Below are 17,017 nucleotides of genomic sequence, written 5' to 3' on the forward strand. Positions count from 1 at the left end.
ACAGAAATGAAATGAGATCCATGTAAAGAAAGTTTCCCAGTTGCCACATTTAAAAAGTAAACAAAGAAACAAACAAAAAACAAATACTAGAAAGTGATTTTAAGAACAGATCTTACTTATTCTACTGTACGTAAAATACTATCAATTTGACATGTATTCAATATAGAAAGTAACAAGGTAGATTACATTCCTTTTATTAGATGTCTCAGCATCTGATGTACATTTGACCTACAGCACATGTCAGCTCAGACCAGCCTCCTCCCCAGAGCTCCTAGCATCAGAGGCTGTGGCTACTCTATTGGACAGCAACTCCAGGGGTCCCACCAGGGTTCCTGGCTGAAAAGCTGGAGTAAGTGTCCACAATGTCCCTAAAAGGATCTCTCTGAAACAAAGGCGGATTCACTTTTAAATGTCTGTAAACCAGCGGGCTGCACCTCCATCCACTCTTGGCTACAAAACAGCCCTCTTCCTTGATGATCCCTTCCTGGATATAGGGAAGCAATCTGGCACACAGCGAGGGCGGCCGGGCCTACAGGTAGACTTACCTGCTGTCTGTGTCCAATCCCATGAAGTCCTCCTTCTCAAACAAGGTGCAGAGGAGGGGGATCTTATCCCCAGACTTGTTGGGGGCCCTATCCAGCCACTTGGACTTGAGCATGATGAAGAGTGACACAGTGAAGTCCTCGATACTCTTCTCCACCAGCCTGTAGTCCTCGTAGATTGAAGGCAACGTCGGTGCGCTTCTGCTTGGGTACCTCCCCATGCAGCACAAAGACAAAGAGCTGAGAGTCATTAAGCGTGGTGCCATACAGCTCCTCTGCACGTGGAGCTTCTCGAAGGCCTTGGCCGAGAGGCAATCAGCAATGGTGACAATGCCCACTACCTTGCTGTGGGTCTGGAAGATTCCCCACCCATTCTCGGGTGCATAGTGGTGCCTGTAGTGGATACAGAGTGCCCAATGGGAGCCGCAGGGACTGATCTGGCTCACCAAGGAGATTCGCTTATAGATGCAAAAGAAATTCTCCTCTGAGATGATCCCAATGGCTTGGACCACCACGGGGAGAATCTGATCGTTCTCAGCGCACTGCACGTAGTCAGGGATGCTCATGTTGCAGCCCCTGCCAAGAGGGGAGAGGAGATCGATATACTTACTCTGCTGTGGGCTGTGGGCCCCTCTGAGTTGCCATGACCTGGTGTGTACCAGCCAGAAGGCAAGGGAAGCCCAAGCAAAGACGGGGGTACAGTTTGTCCTCAGTGTCTGCACATGGCTACTGTAGGTCGGATCACATTACCCAGCTTTTGGTCTAGGTTTCCTGCCCCTGCAGAGCAGGGTCATTTCTTGTTTTCTGTTCCAAGCACCTAGCCAAACCCTGATGCAAAGACAGTGCTCAAAGCTGCTGAATAAAGAAATGAACAAAGGAACTGCTTTCCACACCCCTTTAAGCAGAATATAAAGAAAAGAACCACAGTGGGATCAAAACACCTGGATTTCAACTCCAATTTATTTGAACTCCTAAGCTGCAGAATAATGGATAAGAAAACTTGCCTTGGGGAGGAGGGTACAGTTCAGTGGTAGAGCACATGCTTATCAAGTATGAGGTCCTGTGTTTAATCCCTAGTACCTCATTTTAAAAAATGAAACAAATAAAAAAACCTAATTACCCTCCTCAAAAAATATTTTTAATTCAAAATTCAAAAAACAGCTTGCAATTGACACAACATTGTAAACTTGACTATACTTCAATTAAAAAAAGAAATCCTTGCCTTACAAGAAATTATCTGGATTACAGAAGTTTGCAAATGTTAAATGCCTAGGTTACAACCTGCATAAAAAGGGGGGACTGTACAAATTTACTACCCCTCCTTTATCAGCTATATTACCTTTCGGGGGGTTATAACCTCTCAGAGCTAATTTTCTCAGATTAAAAAACAGAAAACATTACCTGATTTTCAGTACTGCTGAAGAATCTGATAACCCTATTAAAGCATCTGACACACAGAGGTTATTCAATAAATGTTTGTTGAATGAATGAATAAACAAGCAAAGTGAATGCTGCTCCCTGCCACAGACCATCATAATGGTACTGCCTGGAAATCCCAAGCCCACGTTCACCCGACTCTACAATAACCATGTGGGTGACCTGGGCAGGCCTGTGTGATTCTCTAATCCCCAGTTTAATCATGAATAGAAATGAGGGCAATAACACAAACCTCAAAGGGTTAGTGAGTCAGTAATGAATTGTACCCGAATTTTGCAAGATTGAACCGTTAAGGAAAATTGGGCAAATTGTCCATAGGCCCTCTCCATATTATCTCTTACAACTACATGGGAATCTAAGTTACATCACAAAATTAAAAGTCTAATTTTTAAAGAGGCTATTGAGGTTAAATGAGCTCACACTCTCAAATAAGGAACACACAGCACAAACAGGACAATCCCTAGACCATGAGATACACTCAGTTAAATTTCCCACTGAACCCACTGGTCCCTCCAACTTCAGAGCATGAGGATGGGTCCTCGTGGCCAGAGGCCACTGCACCTGAAGCTAACAAAGCTAATGGCCCCCACTTCCAAGAGCCCCTGTCACCACCCTAGGTCTAAGTTTGTATTTGTAATTTTTTTCCTTTTATTAAATAGAAACCCCCAAATGCATAGCCTTCAGGTCAGCAAAACCTGACCACAGAGATCATGATGGCAGCCCTTCTTGGTGAAACAATAAAATGAAAAGCCATTTCCACAAGAACTCTGTATAAATCTACTAGGGAACTTCATCCTGGACTGAGAGGAAGAGGACTGGGGAGGAGGGGGCAATCTGGGGCACAGAGGACCATGGGCCACTTGTCCCATGATGGACTTTAGTTTCAACACTCACCCTCCAGGAACTTCAAAATACACACAGAGTGCTATGGACAAGATTTTTTTTTTTTTTAAAGAAATCACTGACTCCCTAGCAGCTCTTGTTTCTACCGAGACACAATGGATTATGTGTATAATGTTTCTCAAAAAACCATAAAATACTATCACCCCTACTTCATACATGAAGAAACTGAGGGAGAGAGGTTTATCACATTGTGCAAGATTAGAGAGAGGCCACATCAGACACCGTATTTAAACCCAAACCCCTGCTCCATTGCTCACACTAGAAAGTGTGACATACTGCCCCTCTCCTGCCATCTCCCTGCAATAAATCTCTGAAGAGTCTTTTCTGTGCCACCTGGAATCACAATCACATCAGTTTTCCACAAAGAGCTATGTCACTCCTTAGAGGACATATCAAAATCTAAAGGGTTGGAATGGGAGGAGAGATTTGCATTTTCTGCTTCTCAAAGGAAGCATGGCTTTAAAAGAAACTGAAAAGGACTTATCTAGTCTACGGTCTCATCGTGCAGAGAAGGAAACGGAGGCTCAGAAGAGATGAGGAAAGGGCCTTATTAACAAATATTGCCTGAGTGCAGCACCAAGCCAGCCCTGGGCACTGCTGTGGGAGGATCTGGGAGGCCCAGGAGAATGAGTGTTAGAAAAAGGAAAGAGAAGAAGCATACAAAGCCCTGTCTCTACATCACCATACCATGGAGTTCCACCAAATTACCCAGTATGGGTGCAGCCAACATTAAGGTTGGCTAGAGAGGTTATAGAAACCTGGAAGTCTCAACCATAGTGGAAATACCAACATTTACTATGCTTTTTTCCCAGTTCAAGCATCAGCTCAGTGGGTGCTCTCTACCAGGGACTACACAAGGCCTGGAGTTCTCCGAAATACAGATCTCTATTACCACGTGTGCAAACCACATACAGGTCCACCAGAAGAAAAACGCCCACAGATAAGATGGAATTGCTGAAACTGAAAGCAGCCAAGCAGCATATATTAACTAGGAAAAATGGTGCTGCTAGAAATGGACTCATGGGCATAGAAACAAACTGTGGTTAGCAGGCAGGAAAAGGGGGATTAACAGATACACATTAATAAATATAAAATCAATGACAAGGATCTGCTATATAGCACAGGGAACTATATTCAAGTTCTTGTAATGAGTTGTACTAAAAACAATCTAAAACGTATGTATATACATATGCATATGTTTATAACTGAATCTCTGCTGTACACCTGAAACTAACATTGTAAGTTAACTACACTTCAATAAAAAATAATTAGAAAAATAAAAGCAAGTCTTTAAAAAAATAAAAGAACACTGTAATTCCCGTAGCTGTAGGTGGTGGAGAATTGTGGCTGCAAGCAGCAAGTCCACTGTATCACTCCAGCACTGACTGTCACCCTTTCTGACCATCAGAGAGTCACTTGGCTTCACTGAGGTTACTTTTCTCTTATGTGAAAGTCTACATTTGCAACTAACAATGTATAGAATCTCATCATTCACAAGCCCAAAAATTAGTGAGGACTTCCCATGGGCCAGGCTCTGGACAGATGAAAAAATAGGGTCTCAGATATATTCATGGTTAGAAGAAGTTTATGCCATAAATACATTAATTCTTCCTGTTTTGATAGACAGACTCAATGCAATTCTGATTAGAATTCCTACCAGTTATTTCATGGAATGTAGCAAGTTAATTTATGGTCAGGAACAGCCAAGAAACTTCTTTAGAACCACCACTGGGTAAGGGTGAATAGGTCATTGATTTCCACTGTTCTTTCTGAAGTGACCAAAACGTTCTGGAATAATAATGGTTGCAGCACTGTGAATATGCTAAAAGCTGCTGAATTGTACCATTTAAATGGATGGACTTCACAGTGTGTGAACAATATCACAATAAAGCTGTTATATGAAAAATAATTTCTTGACAATTATTTTCCCCTCTATACAACTAGTCTGCCGCACAATTTAAGAAAAAGAAAAAACCAAAACAAACCAAACTGTGCCAGGAGCTCTTTAGGACTGCAATGTCCCTAGGTCTCCAACGCCTCTGGTGGTGCTGTCCCTTTTAACACACACAAGCTGGGCTGGGCTAGTTAGGGACTGTAACTATCTTTCTAAAATCGATGGTCACACGTTTCACCCTGGGAGAGGGAAGCCTGGAGGATGTCACATACTCATGCCTTCAGCTCATTTTTAACTGAACCAAGTCCTGCTTTCAACACTGTAATCCCTCTCACTATAAAAACACGTGACATCATCAAGCACCGCCATCATGACACCTGAAAGTGTTCAAGGAACTTACCTAGGCAGAAACACTGAGGGAGGTGACGGAAGCTCCCTCAGCACTGACGCTCCCTTTTGCAGACTTCACCAGGACAAGCTGGGCTTTACGGCCAGAGGCTCTCAGCCCGGGGATCAGCGCCCACGTCACTGAGCTGGTCCTGAGGGAGCGGGAAAGGGAGAGGAGGGCAGCCCAGGGGTGACGGGGCAGGGAAAGCGGGGGATTGGGGACGCGGGCTGCAGCCCCGCTCGGAGGCCAGCCCCAGCCCCAGCTGCCCCGTCCGGGTCCGCAGACCCCGCCGTCCCGGGACACAGCCCGCCCAGGGACGGGGACGGGCAGGCGGCTGAGGAGAGGAAGCCCGGGAGGAGAGGACTCGCGGGCGGGAGAGGGGAAGGGGACGCCAGCCGCAGACTGAGGGGAGACCGGCTGGGTCGAGAGGCGGCAGGTGCACACCTGGCCCTGGACAGGTGTGGCAGGGGCTCCGGGCAGGTGTCGCGGGGCAGAGCGGCCTGGCCCGAGCAATATAGCTGAACACACGCTGACTCGTACCCTCGCGGGCTGTGACACGTGGACCGCCCTCCCGCAGCCGCCTGAACCTTTCCCGTGAGCCCCCCACCTTGCACTTCCACAGCCGGAGGCCCCGGCCCTGGGGCAGGAGCTGAAGGCTTACCGGGCGACAGAGCTGAGAAGACTTTGGGGCCGATCCCCGGCTCGAAGCTGGAGCTTCCAACCCGCGGTCCACCTGGCACTGACTGTGCATGCGCAGGAGGGCCAGCGAGCCTCTGGTTTCTGTGAGAGAAGCTGCGGAAGTGAGGGAGGGAGAAGATGGGAGGAGGAGAGGAGGAGGGGGAAAGTGGAGGGAGACAGATGGACAGGAAGTGCAGAGAGAAGGGAGGGATCTGGAGAGGGGAGGGGAGTAGCAGAGATGGAGAGAAAAAGGTTTACCTCTGGGGGCATCCTGAAACAGAAGTCAGTCCTACCTCTGTACCCTTCTTTAACACTTCAAGGCCCGCAGCTCAAATTTTCCCTCCCTGGTCCAGCCCTCCAGCTGAGGCCTCTGCAGAACCCCTACGGGATCACACCCGTTGCCCCCACGCGGAGCTGTGTTTCCTGTTGCTCTGGGAACCAAGCACCCGCGGGTGTTGCCGCTCAGAACTACCTTGGGAAGAGTACATATTCCCCTTTTACACGCTGGGAAACAGGCAGGCACGATCTCTGTCTTAGCTCCACTGTCCCAGGTGTTGGGCTGGTGGGGAGCGGGAGGTACAAAATCAGAGCCCCAGACAGAGCAGACTGCCTGAGTGTTAGTGCATAGTCCCCATCCCTCCTGAGTAAACCACACCCCACCCTAGTGGAACCATCAAGGGCTCACAGTAGGTACCTGGGTGTGGGAGAGCTGTCCTCAGATCCAGTGCCCAGCTTGCTAGGTAGATAAGAGTGTTACCGAGTCCAAATTCATTCTCCTCAGTGCAGGACAGGCCAATAATTTCAGAGACCAGGTGTTGGGGCATGGAATAGCAAGTTTCTGTAGACCTTGATGGCAAACAAATGTCCTGGAAAACCATCTCCCCAAGTCAGAATTCAGGCTCCTTTCCTACGTGCTTGGTTGTAGCAAACTTCTTGGTGTAGGAATTCTTTTTTGTTAGAATCCTTTGTTCTTGCAGCTATCTGCCTGAGTCAAATCTCTGTAAACCTCCAGCAAAACAAACGTTATTTTCTTTTCTGCAACTTATTATCTTTATATGAATGGAAAAGTGTTAAATATCCTTAAAGGTCAGAGCCTTCAGAATAGGCTCTCCTGTACATTTCAGGCTCTAGGCAACACTGTTTCACAAGCAAGATGAAGCCTAGGAGACAGAGCACAGGGTTAAATTCAAAGGAAAAGATCTAGTATGGAGTCAGATTTCTTCTTTTCTATTACCCAGGCAGAAGGCACTTGAGGATTTAAACCCCTTTAAGTTAAAAATAAGTAAAAGTTTAAAGGAATTTACATACATAGGTGGGAATGTGCATAGCCTATCTGGAAAAGCACCCAAAGGATAATAAACAGTGACATCTCCAGGGAGGGCTGAAAGAACAGAGGGTGAGGGAAAACTTCTTTCACTTGTGTATTTTTGTGCTCTGATTGAATTTTTTTAACCATATGCATGTATTTCTTTTTCAGTTAAAAAAATTGTAATGGAGCAAAGGAGTAACAAGCTCAGCAAATAGAGCAGCCATAGAATCACTGAGCCATCACTTTTAATTTAAGCCAGGAAATATTTATTGACTCTCTTCTATGTGCCCAGTGCTGTTTTAATACTTCTTTTATTATTTTTATTATTATTTTAATTTTAATTTTAATTTTTATTTTATAAAATAATTACATGCTATCCCTCACCCCTGCCCAACGCTGGTGGAAAACCAACTGAGTTGGTTTTTCTTGAGTTGTTTTCCAAGGAGTAGAGATGAGTTATAAACAGAACGCATCTTACGGGCAAAACAGTCGGAGTGGTTTTCCAGCAGGCCAGACAGCTATGAAGGGTTTGCAATAGAGGCGCCCAGAGGCTGAGAGAGAAAGCCTCCAGGACCCTACAAAAAGCTGCCCAAACTGCCTTCTCCATGGCACTACTGAAATAGGAAAGAACAAATCTGACTCCATGTTAGATCTGTTCTTTTGAGTTTAACCCTGTGCCCTGTTTCCTAGGTTTAGTCTTGTTGGTTCTGCACCTTTTGTAAAACAATGTTGCCTAGAGCCTGAAATATACAGGAGACCCTATTCTCAAGGCTCTGACTTTAAAGGATATTAACACTTTTCCATTCATATAAAGATAACATGTTACAGAATAGAAAATAACATTTGTTTTTTGGAGGTTTACACGGATCTGACCCAGACGAAGAGCTGCAAGAACAAAAGACTCTAACAACAAAGAATTCATAAACCAAGTTTGCAACAACCAAGCATTCCTGCTTCCCCTTTTTAATATAAAAAGAGCCTGAATTCGGACTTTGGGGAATGGTTTTCCAGGACATTAGACTTCCATCTTCTCAGCTGGGTTTCCAAATTAAAGTCGCTATTTCTTGCCCCAAAACCTGGTCTCCCGATTTATTGGCCTGTAATGCACGAGCAGAACAAGTCTGGACTTGGAAACACAAACATACATTGAAAGTACCCATTTGGTATATTAAATGACCTGCTTCCACTCGTCTTCCTGACGTTTTCTTCTCTTGACAACTCCTGCTATGTTTATGAAAACCCTGTTATGTGGACACATCTGCATCTCTAGCCACTACCCTTCCAGGTAAGAACTGATGCCAAGAAGTCAATGGAAGTTGCTAGAATGTATTACCTGGCCAGAAAAGAGCAGATGTTGTTACTGGCTTATGTTCAGGAGCAGGCTGGGACACCTGACAAGATGTCATAAGTACGGATAGACAGCTGGGCACCAAAGGAGAAGCTTCTAAGCCTCCATGAGGGACTTGTTGGATAGGAAGGAAAAGTCCCAACCTATAGCTCTGATCCCACCACTAGCTTCCTGGGCGAGGCTGGACAAGTCACTTAAATTGTCTAGGCCCGTGCTGTCCACCATGGGAGCCACCAGCCACATTCAGGATTATGAAGTTATTCTGTAGGCAGACAGAATTATAAATACACATTTTATTGCAAAGGTACAGCAAGTATAATATTTAAAAACATTATTGGTTATCTTGCCCTAACGAGTTATTTTTGTATGTGTAGCTTTCTGTGGTTTGCAATGCCTGTGACTAATGTTTCCCTTACAGTGAGTTATTTTGAAATTATAAGTTACTGGACACAGTACCCTCATATCACACTTGAAAAAAATTGATCCACATAAGCAAGGTGATCTGATTTACTAGTTATGAGCAGGAGCTCTGGGGCCAGCCTGCCTGAGTATAAATTCTCACTCTGCCTCCAGGGGGTTCTGTGTGAATCTTGGAAAAATTATTGTTATTGTTGTTGTTGTTGTTTTTGTTGTTGTTATTTGTGCCTCTTTTTCCTTCCCTTTTAAATAGCGAGGAATATGTAGACTCTATCTCGTACCGTGTTGCCAGGATTAAATGAGTAATCGTCTGTGCTGCCTACTTCCCTGGGTTTCAGCATTCTCCAGGCAATCAGTGTCAAACTCAGAGGCATTCTCCACTGTCTTCGTCAGTCTGGGACGCTGTAACAAATTACCATGGGCCGGGTGGCTTAAACAACCAGCATGTTCCTTAAGTTTTGGAGGCTGAGGTCAATGCATCTGGGAGATGATAGCCTTCATGTCTCGAAGATGGCTGTCTTCCCACTATCTTCATGGGCCAGAGAGAAGCAAGCAATCTGGGGCCCTTTATAAGGGCACTAATCCCATTCATGAGGGCTCTACTCTCATGATCTCATTTTATCCTACTAATCACTTCCCAAAGGCCCCGCCTCCCAATACCATCACCCTGGGAGATGGGGTTTTGACATATGGATTTTGAGGGGATGCAAACATTCAGTCCACACATCGGCTAACTCTCCCCAACATGCAATCATCAAACCTGTAGCTAATTTCAAAGTAATGTTTATATCTCTCTGCCCATTTCCATTCCTGCATCCACTAACACTGAAGCCCTGTTATATTTTACTCCTTATTTTTCTGGTAGAGATTTAATTGATTCCTCTACTCCAATGATCTCCTCACACCAAACAGTCCTATTAACAGCCCTGCCAGGTAGGTCTTCCTTAAAACACCTTCCCACTGCACCTGGTTGTTTTTTAGGTGTAAATGTCAGAATCCTCTCCACACCCCAGCCTAGAACTTTAATCCCTTACACTACCGCTCACTATGTTATTTTTCTATTACCACTGTAACAAACTTCCATAAGCTTAACAGCTTAAACCAGCACAGATTTATCACCTATGGCTGTGGAGGTCAGAGATCCAACACAGTTCTCATTGAGCTAAATTCAAGTTGCCAGCAGGGTTCCTTCCTTCTAGAGGATCTAGAAGAGAATGTTTCCTCATTTTTGTTTTTCTTTTTTTCCAGTTTCCAGAGGTCACCCACCTTCCTTAGCTTGTGTCCCACGACTTCCTCCATTTTCATGGCCAGCAGCCTTTCTGAACACTGCTCCAAGGCTACACCTCCCTCTGATTTTAAACTCAACTGGGCTATGTCCTCCATTTTAAAGACCCCTGTGATTACATTGGGCCCACCTGGACAATCCAGGCTACTCACCCTATTGTCTCATCTCAGGATCCCCTTCTCCCCTCCAATTCAGGCATTATGTATGTGGCTGTGACACTGACCTTGTGTGACATTTCCTCCCATGAGCAATTTAAGGTTCAAGGCACTTATGAATGATTTTTTGTTTTTCTTCCTTAGTCTTTCTACCTTCAGTATGTGTGGTGAGATTATATGAATCCTTTTTATTTGTGGCCCTCCACTAAACTTTAATAATGTATCATGGGTTTAAAAGGCTAATAGAGAACTTAGAATACAGAAATCCTCTAAGATATTTCTCCTAATATATCTGTCATCCCTTTTGCCATGTACAGAAACATGTCACTGTTGGCTAACCTGTGGCAGGGGAGGAACATGATTCTGCAACCACACTCCCCTCATTCACACCAATTTGATGATCGGCTATCCAAGGATCTATGCTCCCTGCTTCACTCACTTCCTCCTCCTTTCCACTGACTATCCTGTTCCCACTGCTTCCTTCATTCACCACATCAGGATTTCATGACCACATTCTTCTCTAAATAAAATGGATATCTTGCATCTAATGTCTGATAACTGTTCTTATTGTATATGCACACATTGACCTACACATAACCCCACCCATCTGTTTATTTTCCTAGAATCTTCCAGAGGAATCAGTTCCATGATGATGATGATGATGATACTGACAATGATGACAGGGGCTTCTCAAGGATTCTGACAAAGAAGGAATCAACAAAGGGAGGGAATCATTGCAAAATTGCCCCAGAAACAGGATTAAAAGTAAATAACTGCTAAAGTGTTTAATGGAATTGGCTAATATTTAACTATTTTTAAAACTTTGTAACACTGAATTTAAAATTTTAATGGGAATTTTCATTCACCCCTAACCAAGATTCAACTCTAGGACCAAAATCTAAGGATTTCTATCTTCTAACAAATTGTCCACTAGCCTTTTAAACATGTGATCCTTTAAAAAGAGTAAGTGCTGGGCTGAAAATAAGCAGGATTCATATAATCTCACCAGACACAGTGAATGTGGAAAGACCAAGGAAGAAAAACAAAAAGCCATTCATAATGTCTTGAAACTTACATTGCACACAGGAGAAAATGTTAGCCACGGTGGGTGTCACACCAACATGACGCCTGAGTGGGATGGGGAAGCTGATCTTCCTCATCAGACATTTATGCTGATTTGTTATATGCCAACAGAGTTTCCTCATTGGATTTGCTTCTAATAAGTATGGAAGAGTTTAGGCTCTACCAAGAGCAGACTAAACATTTTCCCCTGCTGTCAGGTCACTGGACTGAATGTCCCCACAAGAAGGATATGATTATGTTTCATAAGGAAGTCTTCCTGAGAAGTAATAGGCTTTTTGAGGGCAGAACTGCAGGTTTGGGCATGGAGGGCTGGAGGAGGGCTAGAGGGGACACTGGAAAAACTGCAGGAGTGAGTTCAGATACTGCTGCTCAGGTTGCCAAAGTCAGCAGTGCTATCTCTAAGGATATGTCATTCTCCCAAAAGTTCCATGAGTGAAGGAGCCTGTGAACACTAAGCAGGTTTTTAAGACATAGCAGCACATAATTTGCATCACAACTCAATTACAGTATGTTTTCATATTTGGAAAATAATTAGCCCATTGTTCTTTGAAACTGCAGCAGTAGTAATAGAAATAAAAAAGACTGAGCCGTCTTGGAGACAACAATCAATAAACAATTCTAAATCTGCAGGATTCCTTGACAATATGAAAGCAATGAGATAGATGTGTGCTGCAGATACCTCTTACTGCAGGGCTCACTCCTGCAAAGCATAGAACTAGTTTTCTCAACAGACAGAGAGAACCAAGTCAAGATTCCTAATCTTGAAAGGTTTACTATATGGCAGGAAAGATCAGACAAGTGCATAAAGCCAAATATGAATAAATATAATCAAATATTATGAAATGTGAATGGAGCACAGATGAAAGAGAAATTACTTTCACCTGGGATCTAGAGAGACCTCTTCAGAAAATGTGGCTTTGGAGATGGCCAAAGACATGGGTGGAATTTTGGCAGAAGAGGATGTAAGGAATTTAAAAACTGATTCTAAAATTCATATAAAAATGCAAAGGATCCCAAATATCCAAAACAACTTTGAACAAGAAAAACAAATTTGGAAGACTTACACTATCTGATTTTCAGGCTTTTTTTATAAAGCTACAGTAATCAGAAAGTATGGTGTTGGTGTAAAACAGGGAAATAGAATAATGGAACAGAATAGAAAGTTCAGAACTAAACGAACACTTATATAGAGAATTGATTCTCAAAAGGATGCAGTGGAGAAAAGGATCTTTTGTACAAGTAGTGCTGGAATTGTTAGATAGTGATAAGCAAAAAAAAAAAATGAACTTTGATCCACACCTCACAAAATATACAAAAATTAACTCTAAGTGGATCATAGATCTTAATAGGAAATCTAAAACTATAAAACAGCTAGGAGAAAAAGCATAGGCTTAAGCTTTATGATCTTGGGTTTGGCAAATATTTCTTTGCTATGACACCAAAAGTATAATCTATTTTTAAAAAAGTAACTGATAGAGTGAACTTTACAAAAATGAAGACTCTTCAAAGCTCTTCTAAACACTACAAAGCAAATGAAAAGACAAGCCATAGACAGAAGCTATTTGCAAATCATATATCTGGTAAAGGTCTTTCTTTGTGTCTGATCCAGAATAAAAAGGTTTCAAAACTCAATAATAATGCAAACATCTGAATGAATGAATGAGGCCAGAAAACACACTACAGTAAAGATATCCAGATGGATAATAAGCATATGAAAAGATGCTGATTAAAGATGCCATTAGTCATTAGAGAAATGCTTTTAAAAACCACAGTGAGATAGTAGTACACATACATACTAGAATGTATACCATTAGAAAGACCGACCTTACAAAGTGCTGGCAAGGAAATAGAGCAACCAGAACTGATACACACCACGAGGAACTTACAATAGCACAACCATTTTGGAAAACTGTTTAACAGTTTCTTTTAAAATGGTAAACACCAATCTGCCATATAAGCCAGACATTCCTCATCTGATGCTTTAGAAAATAAAAGCATATGTCCATACAAAGACTTGTAACCAAATATTCACTGCAATATTATTTATAATAGCTCAAGTTGTAAACAACCCATGCATCCATCAAGAAGTAAATGAAGAAACAAAGGATGGTCTATCCAAACACTGCTCACAATAAACTATTCAGGAAAAACTCAGCACTAAGCAATACTCTGCTATAAGGAAAATAAGCTATTAATACAGGAACACAGATGACTCTGAAAATAATTACACTGAATGAAAGAAGTCAGACAACATAGAGTAGATACTGCATGAATCCATTCATAAAACGATCTTGAAAATGCAAACCAGTAAGTTGTGATAGAAAGCAGATCAATGGTTTCCAGAGGAATAGGTGGGGAGGGAGGGAGGGACAACAAAATGCAGGAGAAGAGTTTTGTGGGTGATGGGTATGTTCACTGTCTTGAATGTGGTCATGGTTTCTTGGGGATACACTTATGTCAAAATGTATTAAGTTGTACACTTTAAATGTGTGAAAATTATTTTGCCAAGTATATCTCAAAGCTGTCTTAAGAAAAAAGGCACTTCTGTCCTGACACAACTCAGGGCCTGATTGGAGTGAGATGATCAGTCCCTCACCCTGTCTGCCTAATGGGAAGGTAGAAAACCTCTTGCGGAAGATAAGATATGGATTTTTCATTTGCAATGTCTGCCATGTAATAAAGAATTTCTAGACATGCAACATGTCAAGACTATATGATGGATAAAATGAGAATAAGTAATAGTAGACAAAGGATGCAAACCCCAGGTGATGTAGGCATCAGAGTTACCAATAAAGGCTATAAAATACTTTTAATACATTCAAGAAAATAAAGAAATAATGGGAGAATATATAACAGGGTCAAGACTTTCACCAGAGAAATATACTGGAATGTATTTTTAAGAAAAATCAAACAGATACTCTAGAACTGAAGTTTTCAGCTCTGGAAACAGGTAAACAGAGCTAATTAGGATCCCTTTTAAGTAAAACTTTCAGTAATGCCGGATAAAATACAACAAAAGTAACACAGAGCTAACTATGGAGAGAGAAGTTCCCAGGTGACAATACAAAGAGGACACTTAACGCCAAAATGGTAATCTTGTGAGCTGATGCCACCGCACCCTGGAGGGAAGGGGTGTTCATCTGCACATAAATAGGGATACAATGTCCATTTAGGAAACAGTGTCCATACCAGATGTAGAAGTGTCTTCCTTTATAGAAACCTCTGCATAAGACTTATTGGAAGACTTGCCTCTTCACTGAAAGGGAGACTCAAAGTTCTCCACATGTGCACACAGGAAAGGGGTGAAACAACCGGTTCTCTAGGGAAAAACAAATTCTCCCTTAAAAAAATCTAATCTCCACGCCCCTGCTTTATATGTATGTGGAATCCAAATTGATACTCCACTGAAGATTCCAGAATTCCCAAACCAAAAAATATAATAATTCAAGGTTGATCATATCACCTGGAGCCTTAGGATAAGCAACACAAAATTGTTCTCTAGGGAAACTTTAAAAACCAAGATGTAAGGGACAATCATAGGAAAAGAATGTACTCACTATAGAGAAGCTCCCACAACTCTACACACACACAGACACACAACTAAAAACAGAAGGAAATCAGTGCCACTGGGAAGAAAGATCTAACCGTAAAACACAAGATGATTAATATTCCAGAGCCTAAAATTATGAAACAATCTAAGAGAGAGCATAAAAGATGTTTGACTGAATCATTAGAAGATAAAATGAATCTTATATAACATAATGAACAATCAGGATATCATGAAAAAGAAAACAGATCAATTTTTTAAAGAACCAAACATAACTTATGGAAACAAAATACAGATATCATTTGGTATATAAAATTCAATGAATGGGTTAAGTAACATTTTAATCTTCAATATCTAGGGTGTTCATTAAAATTCAACAGTAATCTCTAAAGTAATTGTTTAAAAAGAGAATAAAAATAAAGAAGTTAAAATGAAGAACGCAAAATAGGCCGGTCACTATTCTAAGTTCTTCATCTATTTTATCACTTAATGCTCACAGTCTTTGAGGCGGATAGTATCACTTTTTGTACATGAAGAATGTGAGTCTCAAAGGGATTACATATACTGGTTACATGGTTAGCAAGGGAGGGAACCAAGCCCGGATAGGCTGTCTCTAGACGCCATGCTCTTAACCATGACTGCAAGGTATATAACAGGCAGGAGAAAAGCAGAGCAAAGCAAATAGAATTCACAAAACAAGATGCCAGAAATAAAACATCATCACTAATCACAATGTATTTAGATGAAATAAATAATGAGTTAAAAGATTTACAGATTTCATTTGTTTACCTGAGACAAAGCAGAATTAAAACTTAAAACTGGTTGAAAGCTTAGAAGAATAACAGAAAGAAGTCAAAAGTTAGAGCCAGAAAAAGAGACACCTGAGAAATACTAATCAATGGAAAGGGAATCACTCAAGCCTCCCTCAGGTTCATAGGTACCTGAAACCCACCATGGCCTGACACTTACCAGCTCTGTGCCTGAGCGAAACTCTCAGTCCCCCGGAATCTTTGTTCACTCACCTGTGAATGTAAGGAACGATCCCTCCTTCCATCCGGCCAATTTGTATTGACTGCTGTGCCACAGGTACAGGTCAAGCCACCTGAGGTCCGTCAGTGAACAAATAAGGATCCTTGTCCCTGTAGGACTGAGGAGGAGCAGAACATAAACTACAGTCATGACAGTCATGTGAAATATATGGTATTCTAGAAGGTGATAGAAATAATATGATCAGGGAGAGGGGGTTTCTGGGGCAGAGACAAGGGGAAGGCAGTTTCCAGGTTAAAATGAGATGGCCAGAGCTGGGCTCACTGAGGACCTTGAGAACGGGGTGCTAGTTGCTGAGCTCCCTCTAACACAGCACCGCACACTGGGTGACGTGAACCACAGAGGCTCACTGTCTCACAGCCCTGGGGGCGGGGAGTCTTCAGGCAGGGTGTCAGCAGGGCAGGCTCCTACTGAGGGCTAGGAGGGAGAGGCTGGTCCAGGCCTCTCTCCTTGGCTTGGAGACGACCGTCTTCTTTCCACATCTCATCACGTCATCTCCAATGTACACGTGTCTCTGTATCCACATTGCCCCTATTTATCCGGACACAAGTCATACTGGATTAGGGCCCACCCTAATGACCTCTTCTTAACCAATGACATCTGCAACAACCCTATTTCCAAATGGGGTCATGTTCTGTAGTCCTGGCGTTTAGGACTTCAGCATATGAGTTGGACAGAGACCGGCCAGGGCAACAGGCCTGTGGGTGCATGTCTGATGTCCCCAAGGGACAGCAGGGAGGCCAGTGTGGCTGGAGCGGAGTGAGCCAGGGAGAAAACCGGAGATAAGCTCAGCTTGGGGAGGGGGAGGAAAGCTGTAAGGTCACCATAAGGACTCTCAGTTCTTCACTGAGTGAAATGAGAAGCGATTGCAGGATTTTGAGCAGAGAAGATCACACCCAGGGTCTCAATCATGCCTGACTTAGGTGATGAGGATGAAAATATTTAGGCTTTTGAGCTGATAATAGTTAGACTACATGTTGGACT

At 42.7% G+C, this 17,017-nt stretch overlaps 1 protein-coding gene across 3 annotated transcripts in view; it reads right to left on the reverse strand.

Annotated features, from left to right (window-relative positions):
• LOC141574106 (trafficking protein particle complex subunit 9-like) overlaps positions 1-16,132 on the reverse strand; it is a 59,837-nt gene extending 43,705 nt beyond the window's left edge. For all 3 annotated transcript variants that reach the window (XR_012500783.1, XM_074347866.1, XM_074347867.1), the window contains exons 1-4: positions 16,009-16,132; positions 5,826-6,054; positions 5,177-5,315; positions 546-1,118 (exon numbers count right to left, since the gene is read on the reverse strand). Coding sequence is in view for 2 of the 3 variants with exons in the window: in XM_074347866.1 (XP_074203967.1) it covers positions 546-1,108 (563 nt within the window). In the remaining variant the exon portion in view is untranslated. The remainder of the gene's footprint in view (positions 1-545; positions 1,119-5,176; positions 5,316-5,825; positions 6,055-16,008) is intronic.
• Between the last annotated feature and the right edge of the window lie 885 nt (positions 16,133-17,017).

The sequence above is a fragment of the Camelus bactrianus genome, chromosome 19 (genome assembly GCF_048773025.1).
Source record: "Camelus bactrianus isolate YW-2024 breed Bactrian camel chromosome 19, ASM4877302v1, whole genome shotgun sequence".
NCBI classification, from domain to species: Eukaryota; Metazoa; Chordata; class Mammalia; order Artiodactyla; family Camelidae; genus Camelus; species Camelus bactrianus.